General features: G+C 41.1%; 2 protein-coding genes across 3 annotated transcripts; both read right to left on the reverse strand.

Moving 5' to 3' along the window:
• Positions 1-8,362: 8,362 nt before the first annotated feature.
• Positions 8,363-20,135, reverse strand: kiaa1191 (KIAA1191 ortholog). 2 transcript variants are annotated; one of them, XM_015944699.3, is made up of 8 exons: positions 19,635-20,135; positions 18,898-19,002; positions 18,633-18,823; positions 18,366-18,477; positions 16,521-16,648; positions 14,012-14,154; positions 13,727-13,899; positions 8,363-9,451 (listed from the first exon to the last, which is right to left on the reverse strand). In XM_015944699.3, exons 2-8 carry the CDS (start codon positions 18,923-18,925, stop codon positions 9,246-9,248), a joined length of 981 nt encoding a protein of 326 aa, XP_015800185.1. In that variant the 5' UTR covers positions 18,926-19,002; positions 19,635-20,135; the 3' UTR covers positions 8,363-9,245. The 2 variants fall into 2 exon arrangements, with proteins under 2 accessions (XP_015800185.1, XP_015800195.1); XM_015944709.3 differs by having other exon boundaries at positions 14,012-14,151; positions 19,635-19,782.
• Positions 20,136-24,502: 4,367 nt separating this feature from the next.
• Positions 24,503-25,692, reverse strand: LOC107375875 (C-X-C motif chemokine 10). Its single transcript, XM_015944686.3, has 4 exons — positions 25,491-25,692; positions 25,255-25,375; positions 24,991-25,068; positions 24,503-24,880 (listed from the first exon to the last, which is right to left on the reverse strand). Exons 1-4 carry the CDS (start codon positions 25,552-25,554, stop codon positions 24,808-24,810), a joined length of 336 nt encoding a protein of 111 aa, XP_015800172.1. The 5' UTR covers positions 25,555-25,692; the 3' UTR covers positions 24,503-24,807.
• Between the last annotated feature and the right edge of the window lie 316 nt (positions 25,693-26,008).

Below are 26,008 nucleotides of genomic sequence, written 5' to 3' on the forward strand. Positions count from 1 at the left end.
TTATCCACATTATGACTTTACAACAGCTTGTCATACTTTTACCAGCTCACATAAACCTGGATCTGTGGAGGGAGGGGAAAAGACGTGGTTTCTGGTTAGTGTAGCTCATTAAAAGGGAGTGAGGATTCAGAGTTGTTGCTGTTGGACTGACTCATTCAATTTTTTTGAGCATGTGTGAGTAAGTGAGGGGATTGTGTCAGACTGGAGTTGATCCTGTTATTTGTTCACGTGAATGGTCACTCTGATTGGGTTCCACATCTGTCACCAACAAGGCCTGATGTTTTTTGGGGTTTTTTGGGGGGGGGATAACAAGAGGGGGAGGGGGGTCACCGTCACCTTATGTCAGATCCAGACAGGGACAAATAATCATTACGTCATGACTGTTGGGGTACCCCACCCTCTGCTCTCTGCGTTCCCTTCTCCATGTGTGTCTCCACCCACTGTGTGTGTGTGTGTTTTAGTTTTACTGATGGTCATTGTGACCCAGCTGTGTATTGTTTCATGTCTCTGTGACTCAAGACCGAAGACTTGTAGTTCTTCTCTGTTCTCTTTGACTTTCACAGTCTTTTTTTTCATTGCGTAAGACACCTCACCCTCCTCACCAGCTAATGGTGGTCAGAGGGACCAGTGGCATCTGTGTATGGCAGCCTCACTTCTGTCAGTGAGCCCCAGGGCAGCTGTGGCTATGCTGTAGCTCACCAGTCTGTAAAGGCGTGAATGGCTAATTTGTTGTAAAGTGCCCCTGGGATTCATAGGAATCTGGAAAAAAAAATCCATTCAACCTCAAGGGATGCTTAGCACATCAGTCAACAAAAGAGTCCCTAGGGAAGCGTTGGGACTGTGGGGAAACTCTGCCTGCCAAAACTGAAGTGACAAAAATTGCAGCTGAACTGTGAATTTAGAAACATGTGCTGAATTCTGAAACTGATACCTTAAAATGTGTTCTGATTGTGCATGGGATGGATGAATGATTGGATGGGTGGATGGAAGCATGTATGTACGTACGTATTGTAGGGTTAGGTAAATTGAGTACTTTAGGAGCTCAATATATATTAACTCCACTTATGACCAATGAGCTGTGATACTCTATCTAAATATAGAATATCACCCTGCCTGGTCTTTATTGTGTTTAATCAGAAGATTCTAGGATCCTTTATTTATTAGGGGATTGTAAACACTTCGTTTTGATTCAAAAAACAGTCAGGTTTACAAAAGTAAGAATTTATTTTACAAACAATTAAAACTTGACAAATTGGTTAACTATTATTTACTGTGAATGCATGGAACTAAAAGGTGATGTCTGGAACCTATGTGTGAATGCGATGTTGGTCAGAACTTCCGTATCTCAGAGAGCTGAGTTCTGGATGTAAAATAATTTGGCTTGCGTTAAGCTATGAGGTTGATTGTTGTCAAAAACCCACATCAGATGCTATTTGTTTGTCTACATTACCCGTTTTCAGAGACCCTCTTGCTGGATCCGAAAGTCAGAGAGGTCGGATGACTGCTAGCACCGAAGGGCTGTAGAATACCGTGGTACTGATCCTTTCAGTCCAGAGATGTCTCGGGTCACGACAGACAGATGGAACCGAGCGTCTGGGACTCTTAAGGAGTCTAAACAATATCAGCTTATTCTGCATGAATTATTTTGTTGTATCAACTTTGCAGGTGCAAAAAGATTTTGACGACGTGTCAAAATCTTTGGTGGGTTAAAGAGGTGAGCTTCAGGTGGCCGGTCTGAAGCTTCTCTAGAACTAAAGAATCACCAGCGTGCTCTGGTTTTAATGTTCTCATGTTATGACTGTGTAGCCAACCAAAGGTTGACAAGTTTGGATGTTACCAAGAATCTCAGAAACACACGCCTTCTTTGATCCGGACTTAACTTTACCTTACTTTGTACTTGTGTGAGTGCAAATGTTATGACCATGTCAAGTAAACATGCTGAAACAATCAATGAGCACAGCTTAATGAAACCTTTGAATATTTATAATTATATAAGTAGCAATAAATAAACATTTATTTAATGATTATCTAGCTTAAGTTTTTGAAGTTCATATTTAATTTTAAAATCTTTTTTCTTCTTTGAAGTGAGGAGTTTAGATAAAAGGGTGTTCTGTGAGGGACCTTGGAAAGAACATGATGTCAATGTTATGATTCCAGGATGTCAACAAGCAGTTCAGGATCTTGTGGCTTGTTGGCAGCTAGAATATAGAATCCACCTCATAGGATTGAATTAGGTCTGTAGATGACCTGTAGGTCATCTGAAGGTGAAAACTGACCATTTGTGGACATTACAGTATGTATGTATGTATGCAGGTACACATTCTCACACCCAAAGCATCAAAATATGACGCATGTGACCAAGCCTCAATATATGACGATTTAGGATGCCCCAGCGCGTCAGGAGAGGATGATCAGGGACACGTGGCACTGCTGGCATCTGTATTTGGCGCCCACGGTCACATGTTCATTATTCCACGATTTAACCTTCTCCTCATCCCATTCCTAATCTTAACTCAGTAACTCAGCTGAGTTAAGGTTAGAATGGGGTGAGGGGAAGGTTAAGTAGTTCACAAGTCGGTCTAATGTCCGTCTCACTGCAGGCGTCGGATGCCGACGCTTTGGGACAGTGCGTCCTCAAGTCGTCCTCTCCTGACGCGCTGGGGCATCCTGAATCGTCATATATTGAGGCTTGGTCACAGCCGTCATATTTTGATGCTTTGGGTGTGAGAATGTGTTGCAATGTATAAATGTATGTATGTATGTATAAATGTATGTATGTATGAATGAATGAATGAACGAATGAATGCATGTATGTATGTATGTATGTATGTATGTATGTATGTATGCATGTACATGCGTATGTATGTATGTATGTATGTATGTATGTATGTATGTATGTATGTATGCATGTACATGCGTATGTATGTATGTATGTATGCATGTATGTATGTATGTATGTATGCATGTACATGCGTATGTATTTATGTATGTATGTATGTATGTATGCATGTATGTATGTATGAATATATGTATGTATGTATTTATGTATGTATGTATGCATGTACGTACGTATGTATTTATGTATGTATGTATGTATGTATGTATGTATGTACAGAGGCGGTTTTACCATTAGGCATAGGTCGGCGGCCGCCTGGGGCCCCCTTGTGTTGGGGGGCCCCCTAGCCCTGACCGCCGGCACCCCTCTGTTAATGCCACAATATTCTTATTACCAACCTGTCGCCGCAGACGGGATTGGACATGCGCACTTCTCATTACCATAATTCCTGAACCATTCAAGATATCATTAAAATTCCAAAAGTGCTGAAAAGATCCGTGCATATACAATACATTACGGTAGCCACCGGGATTCCCTGTCTTGAGCGCAACGAATCACAACACAGATTCAGAGACGTGCTGAGTTTGTCATCCAAAATACTCCGTTTTATAACTTTTGAATGGCTGATCAGATTAAAAAAATTCCAGCGGTCCCTAAAAGTACATAAAAGCAGCTTTCCAAAGATCTATAGCATGAAGCAATCAGAGTTATGGAAAATATCGCTACGAGGGGAAATCCTGCTGTACAGCCTGATTGATGCGGAGCAGCGCCGCGGTGAAAGCGGATAACGGAACGGGGAAGCTAATTAGCATAAAAACCAGCATGAAATTATGGAAATGCCTCAAAGAAAATCAACACAATATATTAGGTGTCCCAGAAGGCTTATATCTGAAGACAGTGACCACGAAGAAGGACAGATCTCCGGTGAACCAGGATATGAATGTTTGTTCAGTCTTTATTTTTTATTTTTTTTATTTGAACAACCCTCAACTATTTGCTAATTGTAAGATTCAACTTCATTCCAGCATTATTAATCTTTTTACAATAAATAATTATTTTTGCTAAAACATAAGTTTTGGGTATAGTAGTGCACGGTGTGCCAGAGAAGCACCCCCATGGCAGTGTGAGGTGTGCTGTGCCTGCAGCTGGAGAGAAACTGCTTCAAGGTCTACCACATCAAATAAAAACGTCTGAAAGTTTACACAAATAAATGGTCTTAAAAACTGCTAAAAGACACCAAGGTTCAAACTTTTTTAAGAATAGATGCATTACAGTTCAAAGTTTAAATTGTTCATTCCAAATTGTTTGCCCAGTAATTTTGAAGTTCCTGTTCAGTAATAAATGTAAAAAGTTCAAATCCGTTTTTTTTGCTTTTTTCACTTTTAAGCTGATTTTATAAAGGCTTTAATAGAAATAAATTCTAAATACAAACCATACACTAAAGCTGAAGTTGTTCTGAAAAAAGGAGGAGTTACAGACACTTTGTACTTTTTATTACAATTTTACATCCATAAGATTAAAAACATACCAGGCGGCCCTGTTATAATTATGGTCATAAGAGGGTTATTAAGACAGCAATGCACAAACAGGAAGTGGTTGGTAGTGATTCCACTCCAATCCAGTTGGTGGCAGTAATGCACCAAATTGTTGTTTGCCAAGTGCCATAAGACCACAAATAAAAAGAAGAAGAGAGGTGGGAGCGTTCGTAACAAACTCAAAGCGATAGTCAAAACATTAAGCATGAAATGGAGTTATCCTAGTGGCTCCAATAAGAGAAAGAAGCAGCATGCTTCATAAAAGATTTTATCTTCACTTCTGAAAGTGACGTCGTTTTTCGATGTAAACATCAAAAGGAAGCAGAAAGGAAAGACAATGGAAAATGTTTAAAGGGAGGAAAACATGGACCAACATGGAAAATAGAAAAAAAAACTAAGGCTAAAGCACAGGAACACTGACAGGAAAAAGAAAGCAGAGCAAATATTGAAATCGCTCAAAGGGAGGGTAATACAGGAAAAAAGAGGAGGACTAATAAAAAGGGAAAATAACTCATGTCAGAAGAGGGGAGAGATTCGCAAATCCAGTTAAAGGTAAGAATGTCGAAAATTTAGTGTAAGGGGCCCCATGTCTGTGTTCGCCTTGGGCCCCCAAATTGCTAAATCTGCCTCTGTGTATGTATATATGTATGTACGTACGCACGCACGCACGCACACACGTGTGTATATATGTATGTATGAATGTATGTATGTATGTATGTATGTATGTTTGGATTCCTAGGCCAAGCCGACCAATTTGATGTATCATATGTGTGAATGTGTAATTCCATTTAGCCAGAAGATGTTTAACTCTCTCAGCCAATCAGACAGCTGGAAGGGGATGGGGCAGTTTCCCACCTTCTTATGGTCAATAAAATGCAAGTTACGTTTCTAGTTTTAAGTACATATAGGTCAGAAAGATCAGAAACAGCAGTCTGTTATTGGCTAAATATTCAACTTTTTACATTAACTCCTATGAGACTTGGTTAGAGTGATCCTTAACTCCTTTTGTTTCCATGGTAACAGATGAAAGGAGTCTGCTTTAATATAGTGATGTCCAATGTCAAATGACTCTTTTAAATTTTGAATAATGTTTCTGTTAGGGTGTGTTGATACAGTAGTGTCTGAAATGTACTAAATGTTGCTGCTAGAAAGGAGCAAGTTCCTTTCTGATCCAACATTTTCCTGTCACACGCCAGCTCTTTTGTCCTCTAACACAGTCATGGGCACTTCTGGTTCTATAAATCCGTCTTCAACCAAGTCAGGAGATGCTGCTGCCCCATTAACCTCCCCCTCCCACCTATCTGTCTCTGGAAGTCAGGTGAAGAGGCAGCTGGAGAGACTGAACAGGAACAAGGCTGCAGGTCCAGATGGTGTCAGCCCCAGGGTACTGAAGGCCTGTGCAGAACAGCTCTGTGGGATTCTGCAGCACCTCTTCAGCCTCAGCCTGGCCCAGGAGAAGGTTCCAGTCCTGTGGAAGACATCCTGCCTTGTTCCAGTTCCAAAGAAAACTCGCCCATCAGTCAATGACGACTACAGACCGGTTGCCCTGACATCCCACATCATGAAGGTCCTGGAGAGACTCCTGTTGGTCCACATGAATAAGCAAACTAGAACATATCAGGACCCGCTGCAGTTTGCTTATCGCCATGGAGTTGGAGTTGAAGATGCCATCATCCAGCTGCTTCAACCAATCCACTGTCATCTGGACAAAGCAGGCAACACTGTGAGGGTCATGTTCTTTGATTTCTCCAGTGCATTTAACACAATCCAGCCTGATGTACTTTGCCAGAAACTCCAGAAGACACAGGTGGGGACCTCAACTATCACCTGGATTAAAGACTACCTGACAAACAGAGCACAGTTTGTGAGGCTGAAGAACTGCACATCAAACCAGGCGATCAGTAACATTGGAGCACCACAGGGGACTGTACTCTCACCATTCCTTTTCATCCTGTACACCTCAGACTTCCAGTACAAATCAGAGACCTGTCATCTACAGAAATACTCAGATGACTCTGCAGTTGTCGGGTGTATCAGAGATGGACAGGAAGCTGAGTACAGAGAGCTGGTGGAGCGCTTTTGTGGCATGGTGTGGAAACAATCATCTGACCTTGAACGTGAACAAAACAAAGGAGATGATTTTAGACTTCAGAAGAAACAGGGTGGAGTCAAACACTGTTTCCATCATGGGAGAAGAAGTGGAGGTGGTTGAGGAATACAAATACCTTGGAGTTCACTTGGACAACAGACTGGACTGGAGAAAGAACAGTGAAGCCGTTTACAAGAAGGGACCAGCAGACTGCACTTCTTGAGGATGCTTATGTCCTTCAATGTCTGTAGCAAGATGCTGCAGATCTTCTACAAGTCTGTTGTTGAGAGTGTAATCTCTTCAGCCATCGTCTGTTGGGGTAGCAGCATCAGAAGCAGGGACCTGAAAAGGCTCAACAGCCTAATAAAAAAGGCTGGTTCTGTTCTGGGGACGACTGTGGAACCACTGGAGGAGATAATGCAAAGAAGGATTCTCCAGAGAATCAAGAAAATGATGGACAACCCTGAGCATTCTCTTCACAAGACTGTCCAACAACGGAAGAGTGTCTTCAGTCAGAGGCTTCTTCAGTTTCGCTGCAACACAGACTTCATGACAGACAGAAAGCAACAAGTCAGGCTGGAGAAGAATCTCTCGGACCTGCAGACCATCAGCACTGGTTCCCCTCAGGGTTGTGTTATCCCCTCTCTGCTCTTCTACACCAATGGCTGCACCTCCAACAGCGAGTCTGTCAAGCTTATCGAGTTTGCAGACGACATCACCATCATCGGACTCATCTCTGACGGGCATGAGTCTGCCTACAGAATGGAGGTCGATCAGCTAGTGTCCTGATGATAAACACCCAGAAGACAGTGAAGGTTGTTGTGAACTTAAGGAAGCACACAGCCGCCCTCCTTCCCCTAGCCCTGTCTGACACTCCCATCACAATAGTGGACTCATGTCACTTCCTGGGCACCACCATCACCCAGGACCTCACGTGGGAGCCCACCATCACCTCCATCATAAAAAAAGGCCCAGCAGAGGATGAACTTCCTGAGGCAGCTGAAGAAATTCAACCTGCCTGCAGTTGTTGAGGCAGTTCTACACAGCAGTCATCAAGTCCACTCTCACATCTTCAATCACTGTGTGGTATGCTAGAGCTACCAGTAGGGACAAGAAGAAGCTGCAGCGTGTCGTGCGCTCTGCTGAGAAGCTCACTGGCTGTTAACTCCTCTCTGTACAGGACCTGTACACCTCCAGGAGGCGTGCAGGTTGGATAACAGCTGACCCATCTGGCAGGAGGCTCAGATCCATTCAGACCAGAATCTCTCGCCACAAGAAGTTCCCTCACCTCTGCTGTTGGATGACAATCCTAGGGCTGCCCGCTCCAGTCACATGACCCGGTGTTGTTTGTACCTGAAATGATCCACTCTGATTGTACTGATTTGTAGTAGCTGTTTAAATGTTGCCACTTTATATAATTCTTTTATTATTACATGCTTACTTCCTTTATGTGCTGCTCTTATTTTTATCTTTCTGTTTTTGTACCAATTACCGCAGCGATGTCCTAATGTTGTGGTGATTCTCCCACATATGGCAATAAAACCCTTCTGATTCTGATCTCAGTGCTCCATCTTCTGGCTAAAAGCTGGAGGTGGAGCTCCAACCCATCCAACACCAGTGACATTTAGGACTTGTTCCTTTCCCCTATAATGGAAAATTAACCAGAACAGAAGTGCTGTTTACTATAAATAAAACTGAAACAAAAAAAAAATTCACCTAATTATTTGCAACAAAATCATATTTTGACCTACATTAATGTCAAAACAACAGTTTGAAAGGCAAACATACACTTAACATTGTATTACTGTAACTTTAAATAGAACTCCCAGACTGCACCGATTTACATCCAGATTGATTAACGGACAATCAAATTTCTGCAAAATAATAAAGACCAACACCAGGTTTATTTGTTATGATTATATTTATTAAGATATGCAAGTGGGAGAACCTCTCCCTTGTGCAATTACTTGGCAGAATTAAACTTTTTTCCAGCAAACCAGCAAAGTTCTTAGGCATGAGAAACCTGAAATGTAAATGAATCACTTAAATGCTAATGTTTTAGCTTGTTTAGCGGTCATAATGTTGTCCCATAAACCACAAATCACATCATACTACCGGCGGAACAAAAAGCTGACTCGAAGCAGGACGATATGGACAAAAATTATTTCAAATATTTATAAAAATCATTTCTAAATAAAAGTCATTTTAAAGGACAATAAGATGCTTCCACATAATAAAAAACAAAGTTGGAAGTTTAGGCACGTCATCAGTCACACACTAAACTATTCTCAGCATGCTGACAGCAACAAGCACTACACAATATACACATCAGCTTTTTAAACTTTGAATTATAAAAGTAAAAACGAGGCGGGCATCTGAGCATTAACTGAAATATGTTGTCAGTGTTGGCATGAAGAGCAATGCTAAGTAAAGCAAGTCACGTTTACAAAAGGCTGACAAGATATTTCCATTTACTGCAGATGAAGGGATGAGGACAGCAAAGCAAATGAGCCCAGGTAATGGCGCTAACATGTTAAAAATCACCTCCAGGTGTGACAAAATCTTCTCAGTTTAGTTTTCACTGGACCTTTGAGTTGTCAGCAAGACTATTTAGAGGGTAGAACCGGTCTGCTGGGAGGGGCAAGAGTACGACGACATCCCTGAAGCTGATGGGCTGTAGGTGGTCCTCATTCCTCCCAGCTTTAGGGACTCGGTGCTCAAGTAGACAGGAAGCACAGGAGCAACCAGATGAATGAAGGGGAAAAAAAGGACAGGTGGTCTTTCTTCAAAAGCCTGAAGGTGTTAAAACATTCATGTCCCGAGGTTTAAGTTTGTGTGGTCGTGGCGAAACCCGCTTGGGATCCACGCCTGAGATTTCAATTTTGGGGGCCATGAATTGGGCAGGGTCCTCCACCTTAAGGTTGATCTGGGGGTTGGTGCCGTCCATGGTGGAGGACTTCTGAAGACCAAAGTAGGACTGCAGCGAGAAGCCTGCAGGAGAGGTGTGATATGAAATGTTATTCTGTGCAAAAGAGAAAAACTAGCTTACTGCTTCTCTTTGCACTAATGAGCCAGTGACATCACGTGACAAAAATATTTGACTATTAAAGGAGAAATATCAAGAAAAATCCACTTTTTAGCCCTACAGTATGACGCGCATTTTAAGCCTCTAGGTGTGGAAAAAAAAAATAAAATAAAATAAAAAGTCACTTCAGGTGGTTGCTAGAAGTTTTAGTGTAAAGTTTTGGTCATATTTTTTAGCCTGTTCAGTTTTCTGAATTTTCTATTACATTTTGTTGTCTTTTCATCAAGGTAACAGCCAAATATGGTCATGCACTTCCAGCTAAACATAGAGCCAAATGGGACGTTCCCACCACCGCCATTTTGAGCATGTCACGTCCCGGCTGCCCCGGGAAATGGGAACAGCCAGCCGCCTGCTCTAACAACTGTTGCCGGGCAGGAGAGGCCGGGCACCCGCTCAAGTTACTTATGCAGCCCCACTAACATATTTGACAAGCAGTTAAATGACAGCATTTCCCCCCTTTCAACCAGCAAAATAAAGTACAGAAATATAATTTTACTTACTGATAAAATAAGAAGCAGAAACTGCTTGGATGGTGTGCTAGTAACCATGCACAGCTTGCCCTCTTTGTCCAAATTATTCCATGATTAACATCCAAACACAAACAACTAAAGTTCAGAGAGTCGAAATGGCCGAATATCTATTAACGTGAGGCTGAGGCCTTTCCCTGGAGCTAGCTCTGAAGTCACGTGGCTCTGATGCTCATCATTAATTTTGATTTTTAAGCATTTCATTCCACTTAAACAGAAGAGTTACAAAAAAACTGATCGTCTTATCATACCAGATGAAAACTTTCCACAGCAGAGACACTGTGTTTTACTCCATCAGTGTGACGTGAACTTAGCATCCAGATAAAATAGAGTCCCATATCATGCAAAAATACAATGCGACAGAAAATCGTTAAAGTGCATCAACACAGCGGATTTAATACGAGTTTTATAGAACAATCGCCGAGCGAAGTGAGGTTAGTTTTTTTGGCTCGCTGCAGATATAAACTTAACTTGGTGCATCAGTCAGAAGCAGCTACACTCACTCCCACTCGTCTGTATGAGAGCGAACATCAGGAATCTGATAAAATAATAATAATAATTTAAGCAAAAATATAAATCCACCTTTATTTTTTAGAGTTCATGTCCAGAAAGCTGGAGCCACGTTTCACTGCCACATGTGCTCAGCTGGGACAAAACGATCCATCCAAACTCTATGATCGGGTCTGATGTTTAGGTAATTGAAATTTTGGCACTGCGAGGCCTTGAAACGTTAGTACAAAAATAATTTAGCCAGCAAACTTTTCCAGCTTGCCAATGTTACTTTTATTCTCTTCAAAGGAACACAGAATGCTCAGATGTTGGAGCGTCATGTCACCTACTGAAGGAGGAGTCCCACCAATAAAGAGACGGTGTCTGGACCAGACCAAAGTGAGTGATGACACTTTAACCCTACACCTCAGACTCTAGGAAAGCCACCCTCGTCATCATTACCTCACAACCCCTCCTGCCGTATCCTGAGGACAACACAAGATGGCAGGATGACACAAACTTTGAGACCTAGTTACCATCAGCACTGGGACACAAAGCACCGCACCTGTGTGCACAACGCCTGTTTAACTACTACAGCCAAAAGGCGGGGCATTACTAAATGTCTAACACCACTTATTCAAACATTTTTGTTCACTTTTTTCGATTTATGCAATTTGTTTAGATGCAAAAAAGAAGAATTTAAAAGAATGATACATCTCCTATAATTCCAGCCTGACGACTGTTATTTTGTTTTTCGAGGATGAGCAAAAAACTGTCTACAGTTAAATTGAAGATTTCAGACTCAGCACAGCTCCACCTTAACTCATTCACTGCCAATGACGAAAGTCGTCATTAGCATTTTTTTTTTACTGTGTGGGCATCGGAACGTGCCGAGAGAACAAACATCTCAGCTCTGAAGCCGATCTTCATCCGCATACGTCACGTGATCAGGAAGCAGAAAATCCTTGTGTTAGGAGATGGTTTTGGGCCGTTCCTGTAAAAAAAAGTGAGGCGCGAACCAGAAAAGCTTCTGCCGATCACAATTCAACAACGGATTATGAAAGAACAGATAAAGCTCGAAACGCGCGGATTCTTCCAGATGTAAGAGGTGAGTCTCCTCTTTATTTTGGTTGTTTTGACATCAACATCATCCTAGTGCGCAACGCTCTGTGACTCTTAAAAAAACCCAGTAAAAGCGGTGAGAAACGCTGGCAGCGAAACGCTTTAGCGATCAGGAAACGGCTGGCAGTGAATGAGTTAATAATCTAAATGTGTCATCATTTTTAAACACTTGTCCAATGCAAACAACAATCAGTTTTAACCAGGACTGTGGTAACTAGAAATTATTTTATGGAACAAATTAGGGCTGCACAATATATCGAAAAATTATCGTCATCGGGATAACAGGACGTGCGATAGGCCCATTGCAAAGCACGTCAAAAACTTCGATAAATGTTTGGTTCAAACATTTCCATCAGTGTCATACATCAGCTTTTTGTAAACCAGCTCTGTTTTTTACGCGGAAGTATTATTTGACCAATCAAATGTAGCCCTTCTGATATGCGGCCAATCAGATGGGTCCGTTCACGTAATACGCTCGCCCCCTACGTAGACCCATAGGATTGGTGGAACGCAACTCCCGAACTGAGTTAGAGGCGCCGTTCCCTTGTTCATCACGCTGGCTCAGAGCAACGAACGCACTTTGTGCTGAAGTTTCTGGATTCAGTGCTGCTTTCAAACGTGAACATGAGTCCGCTCGGTGTCGTTAAGCAGCTGATAATAACCGGGCTGACTCCGACACGTACCGGTGAACCAACCACCTTCATGTCGCTAGTGTTCCACCGGGTGGTGTTAGCCCCAGGCTCCGGTTAGCTTCCAGCTAAAAGGCTACAGCACTCTCCTCCCAGTCCCACCCTGCTAAAGAGGACCTGGAAAAGTTCTCCCACACATTAAAGTGATTTTTCATTTATGAGCTTTTATAACCTTGTTAATCAGGATGGTTGATTTGCTGCTGCACATAAACTGTCAGTCAGAAGGTCTGCTAGCCGGTTATCTTAGAGGAGCTAGTTCAATTTGTTAGCTTGTTATCAGAATCATAGTTGCAGTTTCATCATCTGAGCTGCTTTTTAAGATCTAGGTAAACTTGTTCAATTTGGGGTTAAAAACAAACATTTTCACATATCTTCCATGTAGTTTTGTTGCCAGTTCCTCTTCTGAAAGGTAGACAATTGTTTTTCTCTTTCTCTCAAAAAATCTTAATCTTCTCCTAGTTTGGCCCAGCACAGTTCACTTCCCAATTGCAGCAACAGCCTTATATCATAACCACATAAGTGGAGAAAATGTTCAGTAGCGATGAGAGAATTTGCTGTTGCATTTAAGTGATGTTAACTGTCATTTAACATTTAAACTTATTTTGAGATATTTTTATTTATTCAAAAACCCTGGTAAGGGATGTTTTTCTGTATTTGGAGCATCAGAAAAAGTTTTATGGTGGAGGTGATGTTTTAAAGTCACTGAGAAACTGCATGCATGCAGTTTGTTGTTTTGCTGCTAATGCAGTAGCAGGTGCAGCTGCATATTTTTGCAATAAAAATGTTATGTTGTAATGGAATTCATGCATTAGTTTTGTTTGATTTGAGCCCAGAGCAGACGTCACACGCCAGACGACATCAACACTGCATACTTTAGTATTTGTTCATTTATCGTGAGTAATATCGATATCGCAATATTAAGCACTGTTATCGAATATCGCAGGTTTTCCTAATATCGTGCAGACCTAGAACAAATCAATCATCCCACGTGTAAAAAAAAGCTGTAAAACTGCACCTTTATGGGCCATTCCCATCTGTACCGGGTCGGCCCGGGCCGGATAGCCCCAGTCGACCCCAGCCTAGCCCGGTTGATTCCACACATCCTTGTCTTAAGCCCATGTGAGCTGATTCTACCCACCAATCAGAGGCTTGCCCTAATGGAAGGTGTGAATTTGCTGTCAGCAGTGGGTGTGTTGGCCCTGGTCGGCCTGAAGCAGACCCCCTCGAGAAGAGGGCTGAGAATGAGCATTGGTTGGCCCGGAAAAATACCAGGCCACCCAGATATGTAAACAACCTATGCTACCCGGCCCGGGCCGACCCGGTACAGATGGGAATGGCCCATTAAACTCCTCACCTGTGCTGGTTTCAGAGCCAGGATCTGTGGGAGACTTGGGTACCACAGACCGACTCCCAAAAAAGTTCCACCGATCTAATCCTCCTCCTCCCTCATTTCCTCCCATGCCTGTGTTTAGGTTTGGTCTGTTAGGCTCTAGAGATGAAAGGTAAGGTGTTGGATTCAACCAGTTCCTGTAAAAACCAATCAACACAGAGCTAAATATAAACATAGATTTCAAACAGCTACAATTGCTATAACATGTTGATTTCTATTTGCACGTAAAAATAAACATTTTATACACACCTGCGATTAAGAGCTGGTGATGAGTGGGGACTAACGCTGGGGGTAACAGAAGGGGTGACAGAAGGGGTGCCACTGGGGGTAGATTGTGCAGATGTTAAGAGCCTGTCCTCCTTCAAGTCCCCGCTTGACATTCTCAACTTCTGCTGACAAAGAACAGAAAACATTTCACTAACCATGTTACTGATTCGGCACATGTCTGTGACCTAGAAAATGATAAATTGTTTTTTAGATGTGCCAACATGTTGGGGAAAGGTGCAGCATTGATTTCATTTAAAGAACAAACAATCATGGTTACATAATACAAAGTGTAATCGGTGTTAGGCTGACCTCAGATCAAAATTAAAAGTGCATCACAGATCATATGTTAATCATCTGCTGCTGTGTTGTGTGGGAAACCCAAACAAATAAACAAAAAGGTTCAATCCCTTTACATCCAATAAACAAAACACCAGCTGCTCTGGCACTTAACTGAGATTGTGAAAAAAATACTTTGGCCAACAACGTACACGTCACTATGACTAGAATATGGCATTTTTAGGTTAAGTTTCCAATAAACGTTTTGATCATACAAAAATTATACAGCTTGATTTTTGCTCAAGGTCAGTGGCGTTTGCGCATTTCTCCCAGCACACCCCCATCATGTGGGTGAGTAAACTGTTAGATAACAATACTGTAATTCAGCAGTTACAAAGCTGAAAGGTGAGTAAAAATATAAATACTCAAAATGAAAGAAAAACATTAAATCCTGGCATACCGCATGTGTCAAATACAAGGAGTTTCTCTTTATTATAAAATTATTAACAAACGTTTTAACACGTGAAAATGACGTGTTATTGGTACTGGAAAAAAAATTTGATTGCAAGTTCACTTTAAATGTTCGCATATTTAAACGTATCAGTCGTAGGACTAGAAGCTGTTTTTGTCCCGTGGCTACGGCCTGGCTAACGTTAGCGAACATCTGGCCGATGTTATGCTAATTGCGGCCACACGTTCACGAGGAACGAACGGATACACACGGTTACTAAATAACTGTTTCGAAAACTATGTAATGTCCATGTTTTCTTTATTAAATTTTGTCACAAGTTTTACTAAAGCTGGCTGATAATTACAAGGTTACGGGGCGATGGGTTTTCTTTCCCGAGTTAGCTCCGATCATTGCTAGTTAGCTTACCAGGCTACAACGTCAGAGACCTTCTTTTGAAAACAACAATACAAGCAAAACACCAAACAAATCAACAAGTCCTACACAGACCTTTTAATGATAAGCTTTCTTTGGCGTCTCAGTTCGATGGCGGTCTTCTTTTTATCCATAATTAGTATTTTTAGTAACAAATGTTCCTTGAAATTCCTATTCCGTCAGTGAAGTCGCTGAAGTGGGTCTTATTTTGATAGGATCTCTATGATTGGTCCTTCTCAGAAGACACTCGGTTCGTGTAAGGCTGTTGCCTGGCAACAGCACTGATAGGACTAGAGAGCAGAACGCGTTACGTAATTTGTTGACCAAAATGTTGGCTGTTTTTCTCGCCATTACTGTTATAAGATATTTTATTGGTTTACTTTAAGAGCAAGTTTTTTTGCAGCGTTAAACAAGAAAAAATGTCAAAATGTACATATAATTAACATTTTAAAGATAAAAACAACGTGAAACCAAGTTATTTAGCTGTAAACCAGCTTTGAGTTGGTAAACTTGTCCAATCTGATCAGAAAATCAAACACAGAATTTATCCACACGCACGCACGCACACACACACACAGAGGTTTGTGTAGACTTCCACAAACTTCCATTCATTTTACTCTACATAGTAGAGTCACTAAAACATGGGGGGGGGGGGGGGGGGGGGGGGGCATGGGGATCTTTACAGTATGTTCCAATGGGAAACAGGCTTCAAGATAAATGGTTGTTTTCTGCTTGGTGCTAGAGCTCAACCAGTGTCAATTTAACATAGCGTAATATTGTTTTTAGATGGTAAAAAGTGCAGGCGTCAAAACTTGACTTTGGAAAAAGTGGGGGGGGGGACATGTTTGGACATGGTGGACGATAAACCACAGCACAGTTAAACGGGTCCTTACGCCCGACTTTAATCAGCTGCACTTCTAGCAACCAGAGGTTCTAGAGCTACATGGAAGAGGGACTCTAAAGACAATAGCTAGGCTTCCACCACAACCAGAACCCTGGGACTGGCTATGGAAAGAATAACCATTCGGGAAGAGTTCAATCAGACCAGAATAATCAGATATTTTCTGCCAAAATTCAGTCAGAAACAGAAACAGAATATAAAGATACACACACACACTCACACACAACAGTTTTTTGTTTTAAGTATGGTGGCGGTGGCTTTGTGGCATGATATTTTCATATTAAATTTCTTCTTCCTGTTGCAAAAAGGTAACTAGTTCCGAGAAAGTTCCCTGTGATTAAATCCAAAAGACATGTGGATGTGATGAAGGTCAGACCCAAAGCCTAACCTTTCCTCACATCCCACCACAGGTCGCGTTTCTTCGTACTTACTGGCTGTTTGCCATCAGCTAGTCGATGAAGAAGGGTCTCCTCGGCTGAAAGGCCCTTGTGGGGTGAATACACCATCTCTGTCAGTCCTGCTTGGTGCTCAAACTTTTGGAGGTTTTCCTGTGTTTGCTCTTAGATGAGAAAACGAAGACATTTAGTTCATGTCTTAATGTGCAAAGTTCCATTATAGTGTCACAGTTGTTCTTGAAAAGTTTTTGCTATTTAGAAGACTTTTTGTGTAAATGTCTATTGCCTCTGACCTTCTTGAAAAATCTGTGAGGAGAAATTGTGTAAAATGTAGTGTTGTTACTTAAAAACTCCAATTTAGAGATACACCAAAATAATCAGTTTAAAGTGGCAGTGTGTAGTTTCCCACCGCTAGGGGGCAGTAAATACATACATACATTTCAGGGTAGTTTTACACCATATCGCCATGACTGTCGCTAGTTTAAAAAACATTACAGTAAATGTTGTTACCTGTGAAGCAGAAAGGATGCAACCTCAGTGTGACTCCTCAGACTATGATAGTCCTTCTATTAATTCCATCGAAAGGATGCAATGCTGGTTGTAGTTTTCTGACGTTGTAGTTTCTGGATCTGCTCGGGGTATTGTGCCTGCCGATGATATCATAGTTGTACGGCAACATCACTTGGCCAAAAATATTTTGTGTCTCTATTTTGATTCAGTTCTTTCACATAGATTTTGGAAAGAGTTTAGCAGTTTAATTATTAAATTTGTGTTTCTTACTGTCTAAATGTTTTTGAACGTGGAAACATAACTTCCATAAGTCGTACATCCAGCCAGTCATCTAGTGGGATGTCATCAACAAGTGCAGTACCCCGAGTCAGCCAAAAGGAAACATAGCATCTAATTTGGCATTCCCCAAAGACGCTAGTCCTGCACCCTACTCAGACTCGATTTTTATGGTTATATGTTACGAAGCCGCCAATATTTTCAATGACTGGACATCATTTTATTCATTTTCATCAACATTTTGATGTATATTTTCAGAGATTAAAGGTAAAAACTACACATTGCCACTTTAAGAGTGTAACTGGACAGTATCCAGTATGATCAATGAAATTGGTCATTAGCAAAATTGAAAATCAAAACAATGTTTTTTCTTCTTCCTTTTATTGGGTCAGTGAACACACCATTGCCAAGCAGCAATGAAAATGTGTGACATCTCTCCTAGTCTATGAACCCGCCCTTTAATAAGTGCTAACTCATTTATTGATGATAGTAGATCCTCTGCCTTAACATTTTTATTCCCAGAGTCATAGTTCTAAAGTTATTCAGAAACATACATAGTAAAGGGTAATGTGTAATTTATAGTTATTTGAGATTAAATGGAACTGGTCAAAGTTAGAGTTGCACAAGAATCAGACAGTGGTATCTGCCCTCAAAACCAGCATCAGCACATCTTTACTCCAATCACTAAAGTTTTACAGTAATTTATGTAAAAGTTTCATAAACCTTTACAAAACCTGTACATTTAGCATCACAAGTTTATTTTAGCAGCTGTGTAAACAGACTACTGCTGGACTTCAACCCCTATACAACAGAGGAGGTCCATGTTCCTGCTGCTGGTGATAATCATGTTAGTAACAACTGTAATGCAAAGTTAACAGTGGTTTAAAGGTTTGTTGATAATGTTGCACTAATCAAAATAAAACTTTAGAAACATGAGCCTCGTCAGTCCTGTAGGATGTAAACTTGATTTCTTCTGAAACAAAAGATTTTAAGGAGGTATCTGGGTAATTAAATGACTTTTACACAGAAGCAAAAACCAGAAAGAACAAAACGTTGCCTCTAAAGCTGTTTGGATTTCCTGCACATTTTACTTACTCGTCATAAGGGAAGTCATTAATGTGGTGGCCTTGGCTTTCACAGCAGGCGTCGGGGACTTGGGTTGTGTTTGTGCCTCTTGTGTCTGGAGCTTGTCACCGTTCTCACTCACCTAGCCACACAAGTTTATAGCTTTAGGATTCATTTAGTTCAATAAGAAACAGGTAACCGCATCTAAACTTTTCAAGTTTACAACCCAACATACACCCCCCACTGACAAGAATCGGCCCAGGTGACCAGGAGAAAGTTAAAAGCACCAGGAAGCACCTCGACTGTGTTCCTAAACCTGTGCTGAGGGACGATGGGATGATCTTTCCAAAAGACATTGACTGTCATGTCTGGAGGGGGTGAATGCATGGGGATGTCTATGTGCTCATCGTAGCTGATGTTGTGCCGCATCATTCCAATGGGACATGACAGGACCCCACAAAGGCCCGAGGGCATGCCAGACTCAAGTTCTAGATAAAAAAAGAAAACAAATCAGATGTAATCTGATACAGATTATCACTCTGTTATTTAATCATAGGATTACCTGGTACATCTGCTTGCCCCGAAGCCATGTCGATGCCAGATCAGTTAGGTGTTGTCAGAATAAACACTGGAGGTTCACAATACACTCAACTCCACAATTTTAAACCTGCATCACATGAGAGCGTTAAATAAAAACAACAGAAAGGGTAAACCGTCAACCAGCTGGTGTCAGTCAGGTATAGAGAGGAAATTAGGTTAACACATGCGAGGATTAATAATGGTTAAATCAAAGAACAAAGACGTGCTATTACAGGACAGGTGTCCTGTTTCTGCCCCAAATAGAAATGGGGAGTCTAGTTACTGCAGCAGGTCATTAAATCTGTCTCCCCTCATCTGCAGAACAAAACAACCAAACTGCATTCAAGTGGGCTCATTTTTACACACTCAAACACGAATCCTCATCAGAACACTTTTAATGAATAGATTAAAAGACCAGCCATAATCTTTGAACTTTTTATGTCAGAAATCGGATGTTTCCGGTCAGACTGTTGTCTGCTGCTCTTCAGCTGACTGTTCACGCCGGCTGAGGGAAGCAGTGACTTGCGAAATCCAGGAAACCCTGGTCAGGAACGTTTTAAGACGTATCCCTAAAATATAATAACAGTCATTTTCATGCTGCAGCCGCTGTCGTAGCAGTCCGTTATTAAATCCCAGTATTTTGCCGTATGTTTTACAGACAAGCCCGCTTCCTTTTTCAGTTTTACTTTGCGGGGTTGTTAATCTGAATGATTTACTCACCTTAAACAGTTCCTGTTAATAAGACGCGTTGATTTCCACGCTTCTTACACGGCGCGCGAGACTGCAGGACAGAAAACAGCATGTTTGCTCACCGATCACTCCATCCATGACTTTTGGACGTGCAAAGAGCAAATAGCAGCAGCGATCCCAGCGGCTGTGTGACAAAGCCCTGTGGGACGTCTGGCTGTGAGAGACATGAAAGATAACGACGCTGCTTTAGTGATATTTTATTTATTATAATTCCAGGAGGATGACTGATATACTTAAAACAGTCTGTCAGAAAACAGTGGGAGTTTAGATGTTTTTATTCATTTTAAGGTAAGACTTTTTGCTTTGTGGGATAATGTTATGCAGACGTATTCTACTTCCTGAATGAGTTAGATTTAAAAAAAAATTATTTATTTTTTTGCGTAGCATAATATGCACATACCCATCTGTTATTCGTGTACTGTAATTTCTTAGTTCCCTTTCAGGACCTGTGGAAGGATTTTCTCCAATCACACCAGTGCACTTCAACCCTCACCCCACCCAAGGTTCACTCCAAGGATAAAACACCCACCCAGAGCAGTAGACCCTTTTATGGAGGAAACCAGATGACTACCAGGAACTGTGTACAACACAGAAGAGCCTCTGTGTCTATAAACACAAGCCTGGTTCACCCCAGGGTTTGCTTGTGTTTCAGCTTCAAGTCTAACGTTTGTAAAGTGTGCACACATTTTACCGAGCACACGGTTCAAGGGAGACGTGTATCTGAACACATGTTATCACCCACAGTGGTGGTAAATTGCCTAATATTTATCCATGTACAGAACTTTTCTGTTCACGCTCGGTTTTGGCCACACTTAGATGATTAGAAATCAGACAAAGATAACCTGAGTAAATTCAAAAGGCAGTTTCCAATAGCTATCCAAACCAGCCCTCTCATTGGTAAATCATTAATTAATTGTTACCGCTTGATGTTAAAAGCTGAGTTCAGGTTCAGCCAGAAATCATTTCAACAGAACTCGACTGATACCATGATGTAGGCCAAAAGCAGCTCATCATGACCTTCTAAAGAAATTCACCTACAAAATAACTTGAAACACATTCTAAGGAAGTTTAGGTCTCCCCTGGTTATGGTTAAGATCCGTGTCAAAGCTAAAACTTCTGCAGGCCAAAACCAACACAATACACTCATACTATATGAGGGGGTGACAGGGTGGCACAGGAGTTCAGTGCTCACCCCGTAATCGGAAAGTTACAGGTTTGAGCCCCACTCAGTTTGTCGCTCATTGTGTCCTTGGGAAAGACACTTACCCCCCCCCCCCCCCCCCCCACCTGCTTGCTGGTGGTGGTCAGAGGGACTGATGGGGCCTGTGTTCAGGAGCCTCGCCTCTGCCAGTGTGCCACAGCACAGCTGTAGCTACAGTGTAGCTCATTCCCACCAGAGTGTGAATGTGTATGTGAATGGGTGAATGACTGATTGTGTTGTAAAGCGCCTTGGGGGTTCCAGGACCCTAGAAGGTGCTATATCAAATAGAGGCCATTTACCATTTGAATGTACTCCCAGATAAATAAATACAATTTGGACAATATTCAATAAATTGGAGAGTCAAAATTGGAACTCTGAAAGGTGTGTGTCCCATTACATCTGGTGTAAATCTATCAGAGCATTTGAGAAAAACTACATGATAGTAATAGTCAAACATGGTGGTGGTAGTGTGATGGTCTGGGGCTGCTTTGTCACTTCAGGATCTGGATCTCTTGCCTATAACTGATGTAACCATGAATTCTGCTCACTATAGCAGAAACTCCTTAAACAGTTCACTCACACTATAAAAACCCTCCAATGTGGCTGATTTATAACAATTCTGGAAAGAAGATTGAGACAAATGTCCTCTACAATGATGGGAGATAATTGTAGTTCTTGCCAACAAGCTAACCATTTTTAACACTTTAGATATCACTTTCAAACTGGTTTCAATGGTTCTTCAGCGAGAAGACTGAGTAACATCCTACTTCTTCCCACAGTCCAAAAATATGACTGTCAGGTTGATTGGTCTTTCAAAATTGTCCTTAGGTGTGAGTGTGTGCTTAGTTGTTTGTCCTATGTGTTTCCGTGTTGCCCTGGGATGAACTGGCAACCTGTCCAGAGTGTACCCCACCTGCTTGCCTGAGACCGGTGGAGATAGCCCTGTGTGGATAAGCGGGTAAAGAAAATGGATGGATGGATGAACATCCGGCATCATGGTGGAGCCTGGAAGTAAAAGTAAGAGAGTGTAACGTCCAGAAATGGTCAGTTTTCACCTACAGATTGACCTACATGCCACCGGTCATCTACAGACCTAATTCCACTCTCTAAGGTGGATTTCACATTCTATCTTCCAACAAGCCCACAAGATTCTGCAAACTTTTTGACATTTCAGGAGGAACAAACAACAGCCTGTGTTCCCAAACAAAGCCTTCTTTTGATAACACCGCAGGATTGCTCACTCTCATGAAAAAGGAACAGTTTTACAACTCATAAGTTAAATAATCATTAAATAATAATATGGTTGAATGAACAAATGTTATATGAATACTAATGAAATGTTTTGATTAATCTGTGCTTAAATTACTGTGGTTGAAAGGAATTTTGTTATTAAAACAAAACATTTTGGTGTTATGATCAGTAATGTTTGATTTAACGAGTGAATCATTATCTACACTCATACACAATGTTCATAAGATATAAATTAAAGTTAACGTCACCGCACATAGATATTTTCTTACCCACAAATCAGAGCACCCTGTATCTGAAAGAAGGCGTGATGTTCTGAGTTCTGTTTGTTAACACCTCTTAGCATGGCACGTCCCGATTGGCCAAGTAAATCATAACATGAGAATATTAAAACAGAATCACTTGCGGAGTGAGTCAGCATTCCAGCATTCTGTGAGATTCAGCATTCTGTTAGTTCTAGAGAAAGCTACGGACCGGCCATCCGGAGCACCTCTTTAACCCAGAGCATCTTTTGACAAGCTGTCAAAAACCTGCTACATGCTGAGGCTGACACTGCAGAACAAAGCTGATACAGTTCCGACTCCCTAAGAGTCCTTCTAAATGCAAACGATTTCATCTATCTGTTGCGACTCGGAAACATCTCTGGAACGTAGTCGGTGCTGCGGTTAATCTACTGAACCTTGGTGCCCAGAGGTCATCCGACCTCCCTGACCTCCGGATCTGCGAAGAGGGTCTCCAAAGAAAGGGTGAGGTGGACACAGCATGAATTGCATCTGATGTGGTTTTGATAAGAATCAGCTTCATAGTTTAATGCAAACCAAATTCTTTTCACACCCAGAACTCAGTTCTTCTCTAGATACGAAGGCTCTGATAACATCACATTCACACATAATCACACCTCACATCCCATCCACTTAGATTCATCCATCACAGTAGTCTTAGTTAACTCGTCATGTTTTTAATTGTTTAGAAAATAAATTTTTACTTTTTAAAAAAACTTGACCCTCTGTATGAATTGATACAAAGTGTGTTTGATCCCTGAAAAAGTAAAGAATCCTAGAATCTTCTGATTAAACATTCAAAGACCAATCAGAGTGATACTCTATATTTATATAGAATATCCCGGCTTATTGGTCATAAGTAAAGGTAATATATTAAGCTTAAAAGCAACAATATTTAATTCTACAAGAGTGATGTCTTTGGAGGTGAAGTAAAGAGCTAACATCAGAGCGAACATTGGCTACACTAGTTTGAGGGAGCAAAAGTAGATTGATGGTGACCTGGCTTTGTTGCTACTGGACTTGTAAGTAGTAAAATTTAGTGGTAATATTTTTACTTTGTGGCAAATTTAGTGTCAGCTGGCTTTGTTAGTGTTAGCTGTAAGCGCTAGTTACAGCAGGCTGCGTAGGAGTTGTTTCCAAAAGTTTTACTTCCACTTGCATCCAGTAGGTGGGAGAAGCGGGAAACCAATTAGGTGTTCTTTTAGATGTAGTGGTCAGTTGCAGTTTTTCAAGGTTAGGTAGCTTATTTTTGAAATAAGTGAAAAGAAAATGTGAAAACGACTTTTTGTTTTTTCTCAGTATTTGTAAAAATATTTTTTTGCCTGATTTGTTTGCCAGCTTGCATCAGTTACGTGCCAAAATCCAAAACGTTGTCATTTTTTTCCACAAAACTGTACATGTATCCTTAATTCTTTTTCACAGCCACTGCCTCTTTGAGTCACTGGCTCAGTGGCACACAGGTGACCTCAAAGTCTCTAACTCAAATATCCCAATTCTTTCTATCCAGAACTGGGAAATAATACCAGTGATTTAACAAAAGGTGAAGCACTTTCCCCCTGCTTTCAGTTAAAAAACCTTCTGCTTTTTCTAAATGTATCGAAAAGGAAAAATCTTTTTTTTTTAGATACGTTCTGATCCTGTCCCAAACTCATCCTTGCCTGTATTTTTAGCCTGGACTATTTAAATATTTATGATGTTCAAAATGAAACCTCTCTTGTGTATCCAGGATGCTTGTCTCTGCAGGACAATTTAAATGTTTGGAAATAAGTTTAATGCCATTGGGAATGATTTTGTAACAAACGTGACAGACCAGAGAGCTACGAAATGGTGTTTATGTGCGTTTCTAGGTGTGAAGGTCATCAGCCAATCAGACAGCTGATCCGACCCCACCCCATCTGTGCTAAGTACACGGCTCTGATGTCACTTGTGCGGCCTTTAAAGTTCAACTCCTGATATTAAATACTCCGAAAACACAAGAGACCGCTCTGTTTGAGAGGTGACGTAATGCTGAGTAAACATCATGCATTTGCAGCTTTAATCCACAGGGAAGCAGTGTTGTCAAGAACGCAAGCTGTTTCAGGTTCAGAGCAAAACACAAGTGGTCAATTCTGTCTTCACTTACATTTTATTACAAAAAGATGCAGAACTGAACAATAATCAACAACATACACATTTATCAATCAAACATAAAGACATGGTAGGTTTTATGAGGTGTAGCTGCACACGAGTTTAAATACAAGATAAATAGATAAAAAAAGTGTTTAAGTTGCGTTTGAGTTTGTTATGGACTGGTGGTCTGTCCTGGTTCCAGCCAGCTTCTCTTCTCGTGGTTCTGAACTGGACCAAGTGTGTCCAAAGAATGGATGGACATGTTGAGGGGTCAGAGGACTCAGTCAGAGAATGGAGAGGAGATTCAGACGTGGGTGGAGGGTTTGCTGCTCGTGGTGGAAAAGACTCCAGTCGGTTTGGAAGTGGAGGGTTTCTTTCTGGAGATGTCAGCAAAGGAAAAGGATTTAATTTATGAGTAAATCCACACTAATGTTAAAAGAAGTAAGTTGTTGATCAGCGTATTGATGCTGAGGCTTTTTGAACTCACAGGATTGCAGACAGAATGTTTTTCACATTCTCCCCCTCAGGGTTCAGGCAGTAGCGATAGCCGTTCTTATTGGTGACACTGTTGGGTTGGAAAATGTTGGTTAGTTTATTAAATATTCATCAAAGACACACATAAAACCCCAAAGAAGACTGATATTCAGCATTCAAATTTTAAAAGGAAGCTCTAAATGAATGTGTCAGTCATGATTTTCAGTGTGTTGCTGGTTTTGGAGCTGCAATAAGTCTCTACAGAAGTACAACTTACACAATCTCTACTTTGCTGCAAAAGACAGTTGCGTGGTAGATTTGGACGTCCTTTATTTTAGTCCTTGAGATGGTGCCATTCCTGACACGCTGACACAAACAGTTCTGTCCTGGTTCGTTAACTAGAAAGGTAAACAAAAGCACATTATCTTCTGACCTCACAAATCCACTCTCGGTTACCAAAAAGGCCACACACTTCCATTAGATCAGAATGATGGACCAGAATAATCAACTTACTTTGAGCTTTAGAGATGTAGGCCAAGACGGCCAGCAGCAGAAGCACCTTTATGATGGCAGACATAATTGGCTTCTTCTTATGGAGCTGGAGCTGAAGTAAGTGTTGCTGAAGGTGATTATTAGAAGTGCTGCGAGTGGTTGAGGCAGAGGGTCATCTATATATACTGATTTGTGAACCGCATACATCATCTTTCCTGTGACAAAGGGAAAATTTTCAGACTGGAAAGTGAAACATAAAAATAAACCACAAGAGAGAAAGTAAAACCCACAGACTCATTTTGCTCTACCTCAGTTGTGTTTCCTTTTCTTTCTATTTTGAAAAAAAAAAAAAAAAATATATATATATATATATATATATAAAAGCTTGATTTAGTTGATCATTACTTGCATTTGGATAAGCTTAATGCAATTTGTTTTGTCTAGAACAGCTTTATTCTAGTTTAAGTAATTCCACCATCACTTCTCACAGTAAGTTTTGTTTAAAGGATCTCAACTGGAATTACGTAGAGTCTCCAGGG

This window comes from Nothobranchius furzeri, chromosome 1, assembly GCF_043380555.1.
Source record: "Nothobranchius furzeri strain GRZ-AD chromosome 1, NfurGRZ-RIMD1, whole genome shotgun sequence".
NCBI classification, from domain to species: Eukaryota; Metazoa; Chordata; class Actinopteri; order Cyprinodontiformes; family Nothobranchiidae; genus Nothobranchius; species Nothobranchius furzeri.